This window comes from Equus caballus, chromosome 5 (genome assembly GCF_041296265.1).
Source record: "Equus caballus isolate H_3958 breed thoroughbred chromosome 5, TB-T2T, whole genome shotgun sequence".
In the NCBI taxonomy this organism is placed as follows: Eukaryota; Metazoa; Chordata; class Mammalia; order Perissodactyla; family Equidae; genus Equus; species Equus caballus.
The window spans coordinates 43,162,782-43,181,339 of NC_091688.1; the positions used below are offsets into that span (position 1 = coordinate 43,162,782).

General features: G+C 41.0%; 1 protein-coding gene across 2 annotated transcripts in view; it reads left to right on the plus strand.

Moving 5' to 3' along the window:
• LOC102148193 (small proline-rich protein 2E) overlaps positions 1-2,614 on the plus strand; it is a 92,596-nt gene extending 89,982 nt beyond the window's left edge. Inside the window, exons 1-2 of one of the 2 annotated variants that reach the window (XM_014739959.3) lie at positions 1,451-1,510; positions 2,229-2,614. In XM_014739959.3, the coding sequence (XP_014595445.2) occupies positions 2,248-2,463 (216 nt within the window). In that variant the 5' untranslated portion in view covers positions 1,451-1,510; positions 2,229-2,247 and the 3' untranslated portion in view covers positions 2,464-2,614. Of the gene's footprint in view, positions 1-1,450; positions 1,511-2,228 lie in introns of those variants that run through there. The other variant, XM_070268226.1, reaches the window with a different exon arrangement.
• Positions 2,615-18,558: the final 15,944 nt, after the last annotated feature.

Genomic DNA, 18,558 nt, shown 5'->3' on the forward strand with positions numbered 1-18,558 from the left:
AATCTGCAGAGCCAATGTTCCAGTTTGAATACTATCAAGGAAGGGAATTATCTCTTGCTCTGGGGAGGGCCAGCCTTTTGTTCAATTCAGGTCTTCAAATGATTGGATGAGGCTCACCTACTTTATAGAGGATAATCTTCTTTACTCAGTCTACTGACTTAAATATTAATCTCACCCAAAACACTCTCACAAAACACTCAGAATAATGTTCGACCAAATACCTGGGCACCCTATGGCCAGTCAAGTTGACACATAAATTAACCATCACATCTTCCTTCTACTACACTGACAAATTATACGAAAAAAGCAGAGATGGCAATAGATTTCTGTGATCAATGTGGAAAATCCTAAAAATAAGTAAAAATTATAATGAAATTACTGTTAATGATTAAGAAGTTGTAAATGACTGGCAATTAACTTCAGTGAGTGAATTATTAATAACGTGATTTAACTTTGTCTTGAACTTACCAATAGATTCTATGTCAAACAAAATGTATTTAAATAATAAATGTAAAATACACATAAAATTAGCTGTTTGAAAGGCATTGCTTATTGGATTGAATTTCCAGTGATTTCAAAGACATAGGAAGCAAGGAAATTTGAACAATCCCCCAACTTATCTTCAAAAGTTGAAGAAGTAGAAAGAGGTCAGTTGGGAGAAATTGTGCAGGAGCAGGTAGTATGTCATGTTGGTGAATTATGAGCAGAGTTTGCTTTCTGTTGTAGGTCCAGGGACAGAGCTACCAGAACATCTGAATTACAATAGGTGATGTTGTGGTCCTGTGGATTCCATGTGGCCCAGGTTCGTACAGATTTATAAAAGCCACCGGAATCAGCTTTATGTCCTCTATTTGAAGGACCAAAGCAGTGAAAATAGGACCCTAGAAGTCACCATTTTACTGAATATTTCTAAGTATTATCGTGGGAAGGCTATTAAGCTGATCTGCAGCCTTACATCAGTTCGTTTTAGAAGAAGAAAGGAGAGTAGATTAGCAAGCCATGGATCCAGGGAAAATGCATTGTCAGAAGGACTTGGGCTAAAGAGAAAGGTGTCATCAGGTAGCCAGTCTCTTTTCAACCCAGCAAGTATAGCAAAATGGCAGTCAGCTAAAGTGGCACAGAGCAGGCAGTTTTATGATTCAAGGAAGGTGAAAGATAGGAAAGGGTCATCTTCACCAATCAAAGAAAGCCTTTGACCACCAGTTAGAGAATCTCCAAAGTCTCCCCGTCATAAGTCACTGACACTGAGAGCTAAGGTGGGACCTTCATGAGTCATGAGCACCTAATCCAGTGAGGAGATCCTGGAGCAGGATATTTCCTGTTTCCAGTATCCCTGTCAAGCCAGTTATGGATGGATTTGCATTTTGGTTGGGAAATTCTTGGATAGGCCAGTTTTTGGAAGCTGCACTTCCCCATGGGAGGGGGGAGCGCCAAGCCCTATAAAGAGGTGCTCTGCTGCACGACTGTCATCCTCCTGGTACTCGAGTCCCGTCCTCCTTTGGAGAACGTGGTGAGTCTGATTTCTTCCATTCATCTGTTTTTTGGTGCTCTCAGATGTTGAATTTGGTCTGGAGACAGCAAGTTTGGTGGGTCCATAGATACTATGGTGGGTTTGATGCTGCTTAGGTGATGGAAGCTTAGCCTTGGGGCACTATGATATCTTGTTCTGACTTGTGTTTTGGTAGCTAGTTTGACGTCCTGTATGGACAAGAAATTCATAGGAAAGGTTTGATGTGAAGAAGAGGAAAGACCAAAGTACTTTTGTCTATCTTTTTGAGGTCCTTTTCCTTCTGCTGGGATTTCAAAAGCTTATGTCTTAGTAGGTGTGAGGCCTTGCATTCTTCCTGATGGCTGTTTGCTCTGTACCTAAGTCAGCCTACTGGGATCTCAGGAGAGATCATGATGATAACAATTGCTTGTGAGGTTGTTTCAGAATTCTTGATGGCCTTTCTTGAAGATGTTATTTTCATACAAATAACATGACTTGGTTCTTTCAAACAGATTTTTTTTAGAAAAGTGCTAGGAGAAAAGAGGGTTTTTTTCCCAATGCTGATGGAGCATTTTGCTAAAGAGGAAGGGAGAAGCCATAAATTTATTAAAAAGTGAGTTAAGAGATTAAAGCACAATCTTGGGAATGGGAGGGGGAACATCTCATGGTATTCTATAAGCCCTGGTTTCTCTCTCTGGAGGAGTCCCTTCTTGTGAACACTATCTCTAATTTCTTTCAGCTCCTAAGACTCCAGAAAGATGTCTTCTCAACAGCAGCAGTGCAAGCAGCCCTGCCAGCCCCCTCCTGTGTGCCCACCTAAGTGCCCAGAGCCGTGCCCACCCCCAAAGTGCCCAGAGCCATGCCCACCCCCAAAATGCCCTGAGCCGTGCCCACCCCCACAGTGCCAGCAGAAATGCCCTCCTGTGCAACCTCCTCCACCATGCCAGCAGAAGTGCCCACCCAAGAGCAAGTAACAGCTTCAGCAGCATCAGGATCTGGAAAAGAGAAGGACCATTGGCTCGCCTGCTTCCACAGCTCCACCTTCACCTGCTCTTCTGAGCCTATCATGGATACAGAAGTGGCTTTTCCATCCTTCAGCCTGTAAAATGCCTGTGTGACTCCTGACAGCAAAAGCCTTCCTTCCTGAGGCTGTCACACTGCTCCTCTCCGGGAGGGAGCTGAGGAAGGGCATCCTCAGCTGTGCCAGCATCCCAGAGCTTCAGGAGGAAGAGCAGCAGCTCTCTTCCTGGGTGCCAGCAGGGGAGGCTCTTGATGTCTTCTGTGTCTGTCTGTCCCCTGGGCAGGGGTTTCTATCACCTGGGCAATTGTTTCTTTTCTTCCATTTCCTGAATAAAGTGACATTTTTTTTTGTGATGGGATATATGTTTTCTTCCTTTTAAAATCTGCTTGTTAGCAATATCATATCATCATTTTAGTTTATTTCTGTCCTTCTTTGATCCTGAGGCTCAGGCTCTCACAATCAGTGTTGTCTGAATTTTGGGCCATACTAAACACTATTTCTATATCATTTCAAATCCATGTTATTTTCCCTAATTACTTTTTGATATGAGGAACAAATTATTTAATTTGTCAGGATTTCAATCTTTCTATTACAACATGGGAAAAATCATATTTATGTTACCAAGTTGTCTTAGGCATAAAAATGAGTGAATATGTGTAATTTAGTTGCCTCAGTGCCTGACACAGCTTAGCACTCAGTAAGGCAGCAGATCACCCTTGTGTCCATCACGCTCAGTCATCACCCTCACCAACATCACGACCATGTTTGTTGCAGCAGGAAAGTGCCTCAGTAATAACTGGTATAGGAAACAAGAAGAGACCTTATCAAAATTTAAAAACTTTTGTATTTCAAAGGACACCATTAAGAGAATGAAAATATAACCCACAGAATGGGAGATTACTTATGAATCATGTATCTGATTAAGGACTTTTATCCAGAGTAGGTAAAGAACTCTTACAACTTAACAATAAAATGAAAAATAACCCAATTAACAATGCACAAAGGATTTGAATAAGCATTTCTCTATACAAATGGGCAATAAGCATGTGAAAAGATGTTTGCCATCAGTACTCACTCAGGAAATGTAAACAAAAACCATAATGAGATACCACTTTGCATCCACCAGGGTGGCTATAAGAAAAGACAGACAATAACAAGTCTCATTCAGTATGAGGAGAAATTAGAACCTTTGTACATCACTGGTTGGAATGTAAAATGGTGCAGCTACTTTGGAAAACATTTCTTTGTTTCCTCAAAAAGTGAAACATAGAGTTACCATAGGACACAACAGTTCCACTTCTAGCTATATACCCAAGAGAATTGAAATCAAATGTTCATGTCAAACTTGTATGAGAATGTTCCTAGAAGCATTATTCATAATAGCCAATATATGTAAACGACCCAAATGTGCATCAGCTGATGAATGTGGTATATCCATCTACTGCAATATTATTTGGCAATAAAAAGGAGTGAAATAGTAATATATGCGACAGCACAGATCAACATTTAAAACATTATACTAGGTTAAAGAATAAGGCACAAAAGGCCACATATTGTTTGATACCATTTATGTGCAGTGTCCAGATTAGGCAAATCCATAGACACAGAAAGTGGACTAATGTTTGCCAGAGCCTAGGGGAAGGGGGAATGGGGAGTGACAGCTCATCCATATGGAGCTCCTTTTCGAAGTCATTAAAGTATTCGGGAACTAGAAAGTGGTAATACTTATATATCTCTGTGATTGTACTAATAACTACCAAAATGCACATTTTAAAAGGGTGAACTTTTGGTATGTGAATTCTATCTCAATAAAGCTGTTAAAAAAATTGCCTCTTTTGCAGGCAGAAATGCAAGGGAACAGAGGGAAACCAGGAAGCTGGAGAACCGCAGGACTGAGAAACTTGGTTAACTTCTAGATAATAAATAGAAAAAGATAAAATCGAGAATGGTTTGGAAAGAATTCAGACTGAGGTTTTCAGTCAAGATTAAATTAAGGTCTAATGCCTTCCCGTGTAAGTTTATTTTTTCCAAAAAGTGTCAAAGAAGCTACAGTTGAGCAAGAAAGACCTTGAGAAAGTGAAGCAAATAAATAAGATAAACATAAGAATGTTTGCTGGGAAAGAAATCTGGGTATGGGTACTGGCATGTAGAACTGACTGGAAGCATGTAGAAGTCTATGACGTTTTTGAGGAATCATATCCCCAAGGTAACCACAGGCAAAACCCCAAACAAAACAAAACAAAACAAGACTCTTTCCAAGACCCTAAAACTACACTTGGTTAGAAAGTGAGTTGCAAAAGTTACCTTATCAAAGAGGGCACAATCTACGAAGGGAATAATACTACCAATGGCAGAATGATGAGTAACAAAGGAAAAAGGAGTTCTTTCCAGAAAGCTGAATCAAGACCTTAACACAGAACTTGTATCACTTCTGGATGTTGGAGTGGGGAAGAATATGACTTCATAGTGCTTGCCCAGCTGATCTCAGAAAACTAAGGCCTAGTGACTGCCATTTTTCGCCCATTATTTTCCCTTGCAGATGGTAGTTTCTATTAGTTTTCCTGCACCTGAGTGACCGTTGGATGCTGGGTAACAGGAAGAAATGGTCATATGTTTATCTCATAGTTTGCTGAACAAATAGGAGCCATAGGAAGACATGATAGAGAGAATTACATGTTACTTGGAGACCCTATATTTTGAGCTGGTTCAGACTATGGGATTTCTTCCTTGGGGGATTGTGTTCTGCTTACAAGACAAAAGGAGTAACTGGATGTTTGAGGATCAGAAGGGTAGACTGTGGCAGACGCTTGAAGGGCTCACTGGTAAACTACATTTCTTGACTTTGTAAGGTAGATAGGGCCATGTAACCAAGTTCTACTCAAGCCAAAAGAACAGAAGGCATGTAGGTCATCTTTGATTCCAGGTAGTGCAGGGGCGTCTTCTCTAAACTCAATTTGTTTCCCTGTTCTTGTACCTGAATTCAGAAGAGGACAAGGCACTCAAGGATGGTGAGACTATATGAGGGAAGGAATCTGGCTTCTTTTATGGCTGCGTGGAGCAAGGACCTTGTCAACCCACACAAGACTTGGATATGAGCAAGAAATAACTTCCACTGGGTTGAGACACAACAGTTTAGGGGGTGTTTGTTATAGTAGCTAGGCTATGTTGACTAATAAACACAGCATGAGTAGAATACATTTTTTTCTATTTGTTTGCTTGGTTAGTTGGTTTTGGTGTTAGGAGGCACTGTTTACATGGATATGACAGTATACCTGTCTACCAATTAAACAAAAAGACATTTAGGATCATAAGACTTTTAGGGTAAAACATTTTTCAAATAGACTTTATAATTCTATGGAATGCAATCAGGTAAAAATGTTATGATCAAATGTATCAAAATTGCTGGAGTTATACCAAATGCTCATGGTTTTTTCATTATTTCGTTTCACAATTTAAGGAAAAGACATCTCTTTTTATACTGCTGCAGGAAAGTTTGCTTTGTCTCCCAGTAACGTAAAAAAGAAACATATTTTTTATATAAATATAAATATATGCACAAATATATGAATGTGCAGTTGACAACTCTATGATGTTTCATTTCATTATAACATTTTTATACTCCAGGAAGATGGGGTGGTGTGCTTTCCAGCCTTCACTTCCTGTAGTTCCTGCCATACTATGTGTGAAGCAAACAGTTTTTAACCTGGGAATGCAGTGGGTCAGCTTTCGTGTGTTACTCTGGGAGACTCCCCATCTATTGTGCATGGGTGTGTATGTGTGTTTGTATAAGGGGTGGGGTGGGGAATGAGGTACATCCCTCTAAAAGACTGTAAATGCCCCAAGCCAGGCACTGTGAATCCTCTCATCCCCTTCCTGGCACGGATTGGGCACTCAGTGAATGGAAGAGGATTGATTGAGACAATAAAAGTGGAGGGGGTGAGTCTTTGGGTGTGTTTGAGAATCCGAGTTACAGGTATCAGAAAGAATGAGTGAGGTGGAGCAGATTCGCATACGTAGGAACAACATCCCTTGAAATAATCAGGAACTGGATGAGTAAGTCAGCAATCTGGAAGCCAGATTTGGGGGTAGAGCACTCACATTTGGAGAGTCAGAGTCAACTTGGACAGGCACTAACTAGACTCCATGTGACTCACTGAGTTGCAAGAGGAGACCCTGTTCCAGCCTGGATGTCCAAAGCAACAGCCACTGGACAGCACTGCAGAGCCTCCCACTGCCAGCCCAGGAATGCTCAGTGGGCAACCGCCACCTACCTGGTACCTTGACCAGATGCTTGTGAATGAAGTCCTTCCTCATCAGATTCTAGAAACTTTAATAATTTTTTTCTTCAAGAGGGCCTTGGAGCAATGCTTGGCCCATTTACCAACTTGAGTTCATTAACCTTTCGTAAATACTTAAACTAGCTGCAAAGATGATACACCCAATTTTAAAGTACATTAACTCTCTGACAAATACATCCCAAACACATACTTGAAAAAATCTGTATATATTTTGATTCTCATGCTTTCTTAAATATTTCAATACCGTTTAGAAGCCTAGCTAAATTTTATTATACCTTGCAACTTAAAGTCACTTATAAATTAATCAGTTGCACTTTAATGTAAACTGTGACACTAATCTAACATGCCGAACTTCATAAATATTTGAAGTACCAAACACACACATAAACCCACACACAGAGATAGAGATGGAGAGATATGTATGTGTATGTGTACGTATCTATCCATCTAGAGGGAGAGATGGAAAGAGAAAGAGAGAATATAGTGACCAAGCCAACACGGATTGGCGCCCAAATGGAAGTTCTCATAACCTATGCCTTCCTGTTTCAAACTGCATATTAACCAAGAATTCTGTCTTACCAAAATCTGTATCTTCCTCCCCAGGTTCTATCTAAACTCCTTTCACTACTTATTCGGATTCTTCATTTCTCTGAGTCTTCTAGTATACTTTAATGTTGTCTTCCCCTGGCTCTAAGAACATATCAATGCCGTTCCACTGGATCATTCACACTCTTATGTAATCCCTTTAAAATCTTTTTGAAATGCAAGAAGTTTAGATGAGATAATATAAAGTAAAAGCAATTAGTACAGTCCCTAGCAGATACTAAGCTTTTAATATACCAATGATTAATTATATTACCAATTAACTGTTATGATTCTGCTATCATAAGAATTAAAATAATCAAAATCAGACTATTATAAATAGCAAAATATAGGTGCAGAATTGCATGGGAATGTGTGAGAAATTAATTCCCATTGTAGTGTTTTGTACATTAAGTCTCATTTAAGATGCGCCTTGAAAGATGGGGAGGCTGAAGAGTGGCCTGGACATTCCAGAGAAAGGAGCGTGTCTGGGCAGAGGCACTGCCAGGAAGCTTGTGGAGCCAGAAGAGTAATTACAGGGTGAACTGGAGAGGCAACTAATGGAAGTCCTGAATGCCAGACTCAGGACTCAGAAATGACACTGCAATTGTCACATATTTATGTGTTGGAGTGCCATGGAGAATTTCTGAGAACAGCAATGTGATTCATGTCTGGCAGTGAGGAGGATGAATGGGAGAGAAAAGAGGCCAGGATTTAATTCGTATTAACCATTTTATAGCCTGCCATCCACAAAGGGTGTAAAATACCCCACAATGAGACGTATACAATGCTATAACACAACGAAAACTGAGAATCAGTGTCTTGAAAAAGAAGAAAACAAATATTCTAGACAAAAGGGCTAACAACTTGTTTTGGTCAGGCTTTAAAATTGTCTCTCAACTGGGGCCTGCCTGGTGGTGTAGTGGGTTTGTGTGCTCCACTTTGGCGGCCTGGGGTTCGCAGGGCTGGATCCTGGGCATGTCCCACATGCCACTCAACAGCCATGCTGTGGCAGCATCTGACATATAAAGTAGAGGGAGCTTGGCAACAGATGTTAGCTCAGGGCCAATCATCCTCACCAAAAAAATAAATAAATAAATAAATAAATTTGTCTCTTAACTTCCTGTCAGTGAACCCCAAACAGAGGAGTGTAATTACTTAGATTTAAATTGATCATGTTGAATTTTCATGGATGTTATTAACAGCACTACTATAGCACACTCAGTGACAGTTTTCATATGATTATTTCTTATAGTAACTTTTGTTTAAAACAAAAGAAAACCAGAAGCATAACGTGAAAAAACAACATAGTGGAGATGGTTATCTGTGGAGTTAATGCTGCCTGAGCATGCAGGTTTCTTGTGGTATAACTTAAATCATGGATATTTATAGTATTTAGGAGAGTAAATTGATTGCATGTCCTAGTTTAGACAAATTTATCTTGCTACAACTTCTCTTACACATCTTCAAAAGGGACTAGAAATCAGACAGCTATCAGCCAATTTGAAACTGTAATCTGGAATTCTCTCTCTATATTTTTAAAGATTGGCACCTGAACTAATATCTGTTGCCAATCTTCTTTTTCTTTTCTTCTTCTTCTTCTTCTCCTCAAAGTCCCCCAATACATAGTTGTGTATTCTAGTTGCAGGTCCTTCTGGTTGTGCTATGTGGGAGGCTGCCTCAGCATGGCTTAATGAGTGGTGCTAGGTCCCCACCCAGGATCCGAACCCGGAAAACCCTGGGCCACCAAAGCAGAGCATGTGAACTTAACCACTTGGTCATGGGGCCGGCCCCATGGTATCCTATATTTTTAATGGAGGGTGAGTTTAAGTGAAATCAGGTGAGCCTCTGGCAGAGGTGGTCTTCTCCTGCAAAAATGGGGCACTTGTGTTTACATTCACATCTAGAAGGAGGGTTGACTTCCTCTGCTTGGAGGTGTGTCTCTAGGGTACCTGTAGGCAAAGCCTGCATTTCCTTGACAAATGGGTCCAGAACTATGTATTACCAGGTGCCAGTTGAGCCCAGAGGAGCTCGCTCTGTAAAGCACGGCAGACACGAGCTTGGACTGGGAAGTTTTCAAAGCAGACGCTATCCCTCAATTGCACAGCCAGGACAAGAAGCAGAACAATGCTTCTTTGGGTTATCTGATCCTAAGCAGGGCCTCTTCGTAATATTCTATGAGAAATTCGTAGCAAGATATTATAGTGAGGTTTTAAAAAAGTAGACTACTTTGGAGCGCTGAAAGGACTCCAGATCACTGCTAGGCACCGTCATATCCGGAGTAATTTAATCCAAGCCGAATGGACTCTAGAGAGTACGTGTCAAAGACATGTTTCTGAGTTAGTAGTGAGCCAGATACCACCTATTGGGACATCCCCTTGTGCCTGTTTGTAAAAACATGCCATTAGGGTATGGGCAAATATTTACATGGAGACATACATTCAGTTCATTTTCGAGTGATTTCAAATGTTTTAGATATAACTAAAAAAGGATTGGGAGGATTTTTTCTAAAGATGTCTTGCATTCACCACCCGTGAGTATTATTCTGTACTGCCAATTCTTGAGGAAGTGTCAAAGTGCAGATTTTCTAAGAGTCAAATAGCTAAGAGTCTTTATATGAGGCCAATACTCTTGTAATACACATTTGAGTATTGTAATACTCACTTGTAACACTCAAAAGAGTGTAATACAATGTTCTCGTAATACTCTTGTAATATGAGGCCAATACTCACACCTGATAACACAGACTGAAAGGCTAAATAGGAGCTGCTGGCAGTTTTGAATTGCTTGCTGCAGATTTTTCCATACTGTGATAGAGCGTGAAACAGTTATCAAGAACAGACAGATCTGAGGCTTGCTTACTAACCATGTGTAAAATTTTGGACTGATAGAACCACACCTTAAATTTATTAAAAAGAAAGTGAAATAGGCACTATCATGTATTATTGGTGGCATGTCATTTGATTAAGACATTTTGGAAATTAATGTTATGTATTTTAAATATACTTCTGTTTTTGACTCAAAAATACCATTTCACAATGTGAATATCATTTAAACAATCTGCAATGATAACAAGGGCTTAAAGAGGAATATTACAGGGGCTGGCCCCGTGGCCGAGTGGTTAAGTTCGCGCGCTCCGCTGCAGGTGGCCCAGTGTTTCGTCGGTTCGAATCCTGGGCGCGGACATGGCACTGCTCGTCAGACCACGCTGAGGCAGCGTCCCACATGCCACAACTAGAGGAACCCACAACGAAGAATACACAACTATGTACCGGGGGGCTTTGGGGAGAAAAAGGAAAAAATAAAATCTTTTAAAAAAAAAAAAAAGAGGAATATTACAGAGTTGTATTAATTTCCTACTGCAGCTCTAACGAATGACTGTAAACTCAGTAGCTTGAAACAAAACAAATTTACTATCTTCCATTCTGGAGCTAAGAAGTCTGAAATGGGTCTCACAGGGCTAAAATCAAGATATCAGCAAACATGCATTCCTTCTGACGGCTCTAGGGAAGAATCCTAGATTTCTGTCTCCTCCAGCTTCCAGAGGCTGCCTACATTCCTTGGCTAATGGCCCCATTCCTCCATCATCAGAGACAGCAAGGTTGGGCCCAGTCCTTTTCATTATGTTATCTCCCTGCTCCTGTCTCTTCTGCTTCCCTCTACCACTTATAAGGACCCTTGTGATTACATAGGGCCCACTGGAATAGTCCAGGCCAATCTCCCCATCTCAAAGTCAACTGATTAGCAACTTAATTCCATCTGCAACCTTACTTCCCCTTTGCCATATTCATAGTTTCCAGAGATTAGGATGTGGACACCTTGAGAGGGGCCGGTATTCTGCCTACCACAAATGCTATCTAAATAATGAAGTACTCACATAAATATATGACAAGAGTTGAAGGATTGGATAAATTATGGTTCATTCTTTCAATTTAATATCATGTAGCGAATAGTAGTATCGATGACAATTATATGATGGCATGAAGAAATGGTTATGATACAATTTTATATAAAAATTAGGGTACAGAGGGGCATAGCAGTTGGGTTCATGCACTCTGCTTCAGTGACCCAGGGCTCACCGGTTTGGATCCTGGGCATGGACCTACGCACCGCTCATCAAGCCATGCTGTGGTAGGCATCCCACATATAAAATAGAGGAAGACGGGCATAGATGTTAGCTCAGGGCCAGTCTTCCTCAAAAAAAAAATTAGGGTACAGAATTTTATAAACAATATAATCTCAACTGTTTATCTTATATTTCTACTTGCTAGCTTTTCAGGTATCTCAAATCCAACTAGTCTAAAATTGAAACCTTAATTTCCCCCCAAAACATGCTTTTCCATCTCTCTCATCACCATATATAAAATTGTTTTGCCAAGTATGTGAAAGTCATTCTTGACTTCTTCCCTTCTATCAACTCATCCATCCCCTCAGTAAATGTTGTTGATGCTACCTCCAAAATATGCGTGAACTCTTCTTACTTTTTCACTCTCTTTATGGCCTCCACTCTAATCCAACTCACCGTCTTCTCTCACCTGAACTCCCTTCACAGTGTCACATAGCATCTCCCTGCTTCCTCTCTGGCCCCACCAACACACCCTTTGCCACTCAGAGGGAGCTCTTCAAATGGTAAATTTCATCATGGTCTGTCCTTGCTTAAAATCCTTAATATGGTCTCAAATGTTGTGTTTGATATGGTATCTCCCCACCTATCAGTATCAGTGGCATTTCATAGCACTTTCTTATTTAATGGCATCAACAATCTTGCCAACTCAGCCAAGTTTTCTTTATCCTTTTGGTTCCCCATGATCTTTTTCAAACCTGGAGCTAGAAGCCAGATGATGAGGATGACAGTTGCCCAAACATAAAACAGAGAAGATTCGAGTCAGTTCATCCATACCTGATGCTATTAAAAAATAGCTAACATTGTTGAGGGTTTATGAGCTGGGTGCTGCACTAGGCACTCATTGATTTATTTCTCTTAACAATTTACTGCAGTAGGTAGCATTATTGTCCACATTTTATAGGTAAGGGAACTGAAGCTCAGAGAGGCTAAATAGCTTCCTTTAAAGACACTTAGTGAATGGTAACTCTGGGATTCCTACCCATGTCTTGCTGCAAAACTGAAGCTCTGTGCTGTACTAAGTTCCGCATGTTCTCCCACGTGATGTAAGATGAAGGGGCAGATCTGTCAAGACACAATGGGGTGGAGCTTTGCGAGAACCAGTCCCAGATTGCCTTTTGAAAATAGACAAAGCTAGACCGGTGTGGCCCAGGCACTGCGCTGAGCCCTTTGGCCTAAGAGGTCCTTCTGAGGAGCTGAGTGTTCCTGATAGTACTGACAGTGTCTGTTCAACAGGCTAGCATCCTGCTTCCCTAATTGGTGTCAGATAAAGATTTCTTCTCTCCTAATAATATTGTTTTTGAAATTTCAAAGTAAAGCAGATTCTTTTTTTATTGAGGCACTACTCAGAGCTCCAAGATGGTGATCCAGAATGCAGAATTTCTCCTACTCATAGGATCATGGAACCATTTGTGCTCAGGTTTTAGTATTCTGTGGAAGGTGGGTTGGAAGATATTAGGCTAATGTATTAAAACAGTTGTCATAGCATCATTAGCAAACTTACAATTGGATAGGATGCAGTTTTTGTTGGATCTTATTAAAAAAATTACTATATTATTATAGTGCAGTGTACATATGGCTTTTGGCCCACATAATAATGCAATAAACAAGATCCGAAAAACGTTATTAAACTTTGATATCGTTTTATTTACTTGTAAGTTTATGTATTTTGGCTTATATCTTCCATGAGAATATCAGCTCTGAGGACAGGAATATTTCCTGGTTTATCCTCCATTGTATACCCAACATCCAACACAGTGTCTGGCACATAGTAAGCACCCCAAAACAATATGGTGAGTAGAAGATGCAATTCAGAAATTCTGTTCTCAACGCCAGCAAATTAAGGTACAATAAATTATACTATCAGCAGCACAGTAACATTAAGTTCCACCCTCCTAATCTCTAGTTGCAACACAATTGTAAAACCAAACTACATGGTACTGAGAGAGTAAACATATCAAAATAACTTACTGTAATTTACCCTGCATAGTTTAGGGATTTTTTGTCTTTTGTAAAAGAACCTCTTATTTATCTCCTCACATCATTGGTTATAGCAAGACACGCCAAGGTTTTTAAGAGTCTATACATCTCATGCATTTTGAAAGGATTGTGGTGGTGTTAGTGGAATCAAAGTGGACTGTCTCAGAGTCCACTTTGATTATTTATGCCATGGTTGTGGAGTCCCACTTACATTGCATTTGTAGATTTCTGTCAATTCTCAAATGGATTTTTATGGTAGTTCTCTAACTGCTCTCACAATAGAGTCCAGCACTCCTGAACTTCCTATAGTGCTGAGCATATCAGGATATTTCCTGTCCCTTTGTGGATGGCATCAGTGTCCCAGGGGAGTTTGAGTAGGACTGTTCTTTTACAGATTCGAAGGCCATCTTTGTTCTTACAGATCTTGATACTATGGGCTAATATGGGAGTGACCGATGACTGAAATGACGGATCTGTTCTTGGGGGTCTTCAGCCCCATGAAGGAGATTGTGAGAAGGGAGACAGCAAATGTATTACTTCTAGTCTGTTGAGCTGTCCTGTGCTGTCCAGAGGACCAGTTTTGTTTATTTGAGGATGCAGTCAGGGCTTAGGTATCAAAGAAGGGGGCAGCATTTTTTTTTGTTGCTGCTGACATTAGGAAGACTTCCTTGGGACTAAGAGAAAAACAGCAACAACAACAACAGAAAGGCTGTAGAAACAGGCTTTTCAAATATGGCTCTTTCTCAGTTAAACAACAAAAGCCTAGGTGCCTAACTTAAATACCCAAAGAGGAGAGGCTAACAAACACTCAATACCTTCTTCAGTGTCATTGACTAAAAACTTTCCATGTCCCTCTACCGTAACCAGGACTAAAACTACAGCATAGGAACCTCCATGTACCAGGAGAAACAGAAAGCCTGTTCTCCCTGAGGATGTCCATGGACAGTCTCTGCCTGCACACAGGTTAGGAATGGTTCGCTGGATCTGCCCTATCAATCTACTCAACATGCAAGTCCAAGGAGGGAGACCAGGCAGGGAAGGAGCTAGAAATTTTGTCATGTGAGGCCCTGGAGGTGCTTGACTGGGAAAGGGGTGACTCAGGTGAGTAAGGGCATTAGCAGCACCATCCAAACAGCTGAGCCTTGAACAGAGAGCAGAGATGTCACCCTCTGCAGCCCCAGGGAGAGAGGTTCCAGGAGATTGCAACACAGAACAAGAAAGACATTTCTGAGTCAGAGCTGCCCCCAAGGCTGGGACTGTCACTGGTGGAGACGTAAAGCCTCTGCCTCACACTCAAGAAGGGCTTTAAAGTTAGAATTGAGTTTTTAATCTCTAAACAAGGTTTTATATGCAGTCACAAAGATACTCAACAGGCCTGGAGGGTGTTACTCATCAGCTGTAGGACTCCGATTTACCTCCCAAACTATATTTCCAGGACTGTGTCATATAACATCTTGCCCTAGATTTGTCACTTGTTTCTGGTACTTGCCTGCCGTGGTACACGCTGCATTCTCAAGACTTTTTGTATATTATCCTTTTAATCCCTGGACCAAAGGAGCCCCAGAGAGGAGAAAACATAACACTAGGAATGTGTCCCAGCTGCATCCATGTGCAGTTTGGTGTTAGGATAATGGCCCCTGAATCTCTATTTGATGCTTCTGAGGAGCCAGGGACTTATATTGCAAGCTGGGCAAATGAGTCAGAAAATGCAGAAAAAGGAGCCAAGCTCTGGAACATGGGGAGTTCTGTCTTTTTCATAATCTAGGTGTGAGATAGTTGTTGTGAAGTCAGTTATCTGCTCTGGGCTTCAGTTTCATGCTGTGTAGTAGGCTCCCTCTGTGTTTGGACTAATGAATTTTGAAATTTCTTCCACTTAGAATATCTTACTTATACTATTATTTCAATATCTATCAATATTTAAGATCTACCCATATTTTCATCATCCATTTACCCATCCATCTATCCATCCATCCATCCATCCATCCATCCATCCTTTCATATTTTCCTTCTGAATCCTACCCTGGAAGCTGACTGGGTTAAAATGTACTGGATTTCCTTTTTAGGCTCAAGCGGAATCTATCAAAGATCTGTGGGATGAATGCTCCTCCTGCCGGGCAGAATCGTTTTATTCATTATTCTCTTCAAGTTGCTCATGTTCTCAGAGGACTCAAGTAACTTTTATCTTGGATCAACTTGATTGACGGAAACAAAAAGAATTTCCTAAAAGATTTGCATCAGGGAGCAATGAAGAGATATTGTGTAGAGGGAGTAAATCTTATCCTTCAACTTTCCTTCTCTAGCTTGAGGGGATCTTATAGATCCGCTATTTGTACTTGGTGCTTAAGTCATGTTTAAACAACAGAGACACTCACTTTTTTCTCCCCTCCTCTCTTCAGACTTCTTTTCGGAGCCTCTGCCCACCCAGTAGCATTGGATTAGGACTTCTAGACTCATTGACTATTCTCAGGGATGTAGTTGCTGATTGGGCAAAACTTCCAGGAGTACTGCACCTAGCTCGTTCCCGCTCCCTTTCCTCATAGTCCAGCAGCCCATTGCTGGAGTCAGCCCGTCAGAAGGGACCTCTGCTTCTTCATCTCCAAGGGTGCTTAAATTATCTTTATCACCATCCTTTGGGTTGTGAATGATTTTGTTCATCAAACTTTGTTTATCAAACATTTTCCGTTATATTAAAATTATGTAAAAAGTAATTGCTATTTGAAAATGCAGTTGATAATGAAAATATTTCATAACCCAGAGTGTAGGATAAATTAAATAAGGAGAGATTGAACAAACTCTCTGAGTGAGATTAGAAGGTTTCCTTTCTAACAGTATTGATACTATTGATATTATTTTATATTAGTATGAAATGGTATTGACAGTATTTGTGAGGATTGAGAAATGTGGGGATATTTCAGATGACTCTAAAATTTAGACTCTTGGAGACAGAATAGACGATGTTGACACAGAGTTTTGGTCTCCCAGAAGAGGGCAGGGTTATGAGGGAGGGGGATGAATTTTTTGTGAATACACTGTGTTGAAGCGCATGAGAATCTAGGTGGAGATGTCAATTGAGTATTTAGAAATGTGACTTGGAGCTCTGATCCCTCCACAGGGTTGAGACACAAATCCAGGTCAGGGAAAGTGCACAGATGAGGTGAAGAAAGGAGGTGGACAATTAAAGGGACTAGGCGAGTACAAAAGACTGAGCTGAGGACAAACGCCAAGGTTCAGGGGATTTGAGGGCTTTATTTTAGGCTCTGAAGAGGCTGGGACACTCCTCTCCATGTGCTATTTGCTTTGGGATAGGTAAATACTGCTATCCAGGTAACATTTTGAGGACTTCCTTCCTATGTGGCTCCTCCAGCACTAACATTTTGGTATGGTCTTCTTCTCCCTCGTGTCCTGTGTATATAAGTCCACTGATATGAACTGAAGAATTCCTGCAATATCAGTGCCTTTCAAAAGTCTCCAGACAATTCCGTCCTTTATCCACGGGCAAGATACATGCTGTATACAAAATTATTCAGCAATCATATGCATTGGGAAAAATTGCCATGGAGTATCCACATATGTGAGCCTCAAAAAGAGTCAAGTCTCCATCCACTGTAATTTCAATAGCTATAGGTGGGTACTTTTTTGGGGAGGGCTAATGTAGTAGAAAGACGAGATGTCTGAAAAGCCATATGCCTTTGGCATAGGTGGCCTCCTTTTTGGGAAGTATAACACATTGCATTCTATTTTTTGGGAAAACAATCTCATCCATGAGACAGTTTGTCTGTTAATTCCTCCCTCAGTTACATTTTCATACATTACATGTGAACACAGCCATGCTTACCCCATGCATCATTCTTTTCATGCTTTCATTCTGATGCCAGTCCCCAAGTGCTTTGATCTTCCACAGGAAAGTCTGCTTTCCCACTAGACTGCACTTTTTTCAAGATCAGGGCTATGAAGATTTCATCTCGGCATCCTGGCCATTTTGTACTGTATTTTCCATATAGTACAATTATTGATTGAACGGATAATTAAAACCCAGTTCTGCCTCCCATCGTTATTATCGTTGAACCTACCAGTCATGAGGGAAGATTTTCTGTAGTCATTCAGACATTACAGCCAATGATTATTTACTTATTTGATCCTTATTTTGTACCAATCCCTGTGGTAGACATTGGAGGCCCAAGGCTGAGTAAAACACAATCCCTGTCCTAAGGGGCTCGCAGTGTTTTATGAAAAATATAAAGACACATAGAAAATTGAAATATAACATTGGCAAGTACAATGATAAAGATGCACAGTTCACCAATAAAGGCATTTAATCCAACACAGGTTGGCTGTGGTCAGGAGAGGATTCCTGGAAGACTTAATCTCTGATCTGAGTCAGAAGCCTGGGGTGGTCAGGCTGAGGAGTCTGAGGCTCCCATTCCACGAATGTGTCCTGTGGAAGACCCTGCAGTCCCTCACCTTCTCTATGGTCATCGAGCTACTCTAAGGCCAGGGCCTTGGGCTCGGACTATTTCAGTGCGCTGAGCTAACCACAATTCCATCTCCTCCCTTGTCCCTGGCGCAGGATCTCACCGGTTCATGGTAAGCCCTATAGCAGCAGCAGAGGGTCCAGAGTGTCCTGGCTCAGCTATAGCTGGAGGGCAAAGAGCTTGGATTTCTTTAGGCAGGTCCTCTCTCCATTCCACAAGGGACACTCATTCCTTAAGACTATTGATATCTGTCGACACTGGGTGAAATGCAATTTCCTATCCTCTAATGTCATGAGGGAGATTTTAGACCTTGTCTATATAGAAACGTCACTTAACACTGGGGCCCATTCTCCATTTTTTTTTTGCTCAGGAAGATTTGTCCTGAGCTAACATCTTTGCCAATCTTCCTCTATTTTGATGTGAGTCTCCATGACAGCATGGCTGCCGCACTGTGGTGCAGGTCCGTGCCCGGAAACCAAACCCAGGCCACTGAAGCAGAGCATGCCAAACTTAATCACTAGGCCATGAGGCCATACCCCCCCATTCTCCTTTTGATGTGAGGATTTGCAAAGCCTGCATATTCCCTGAGGATA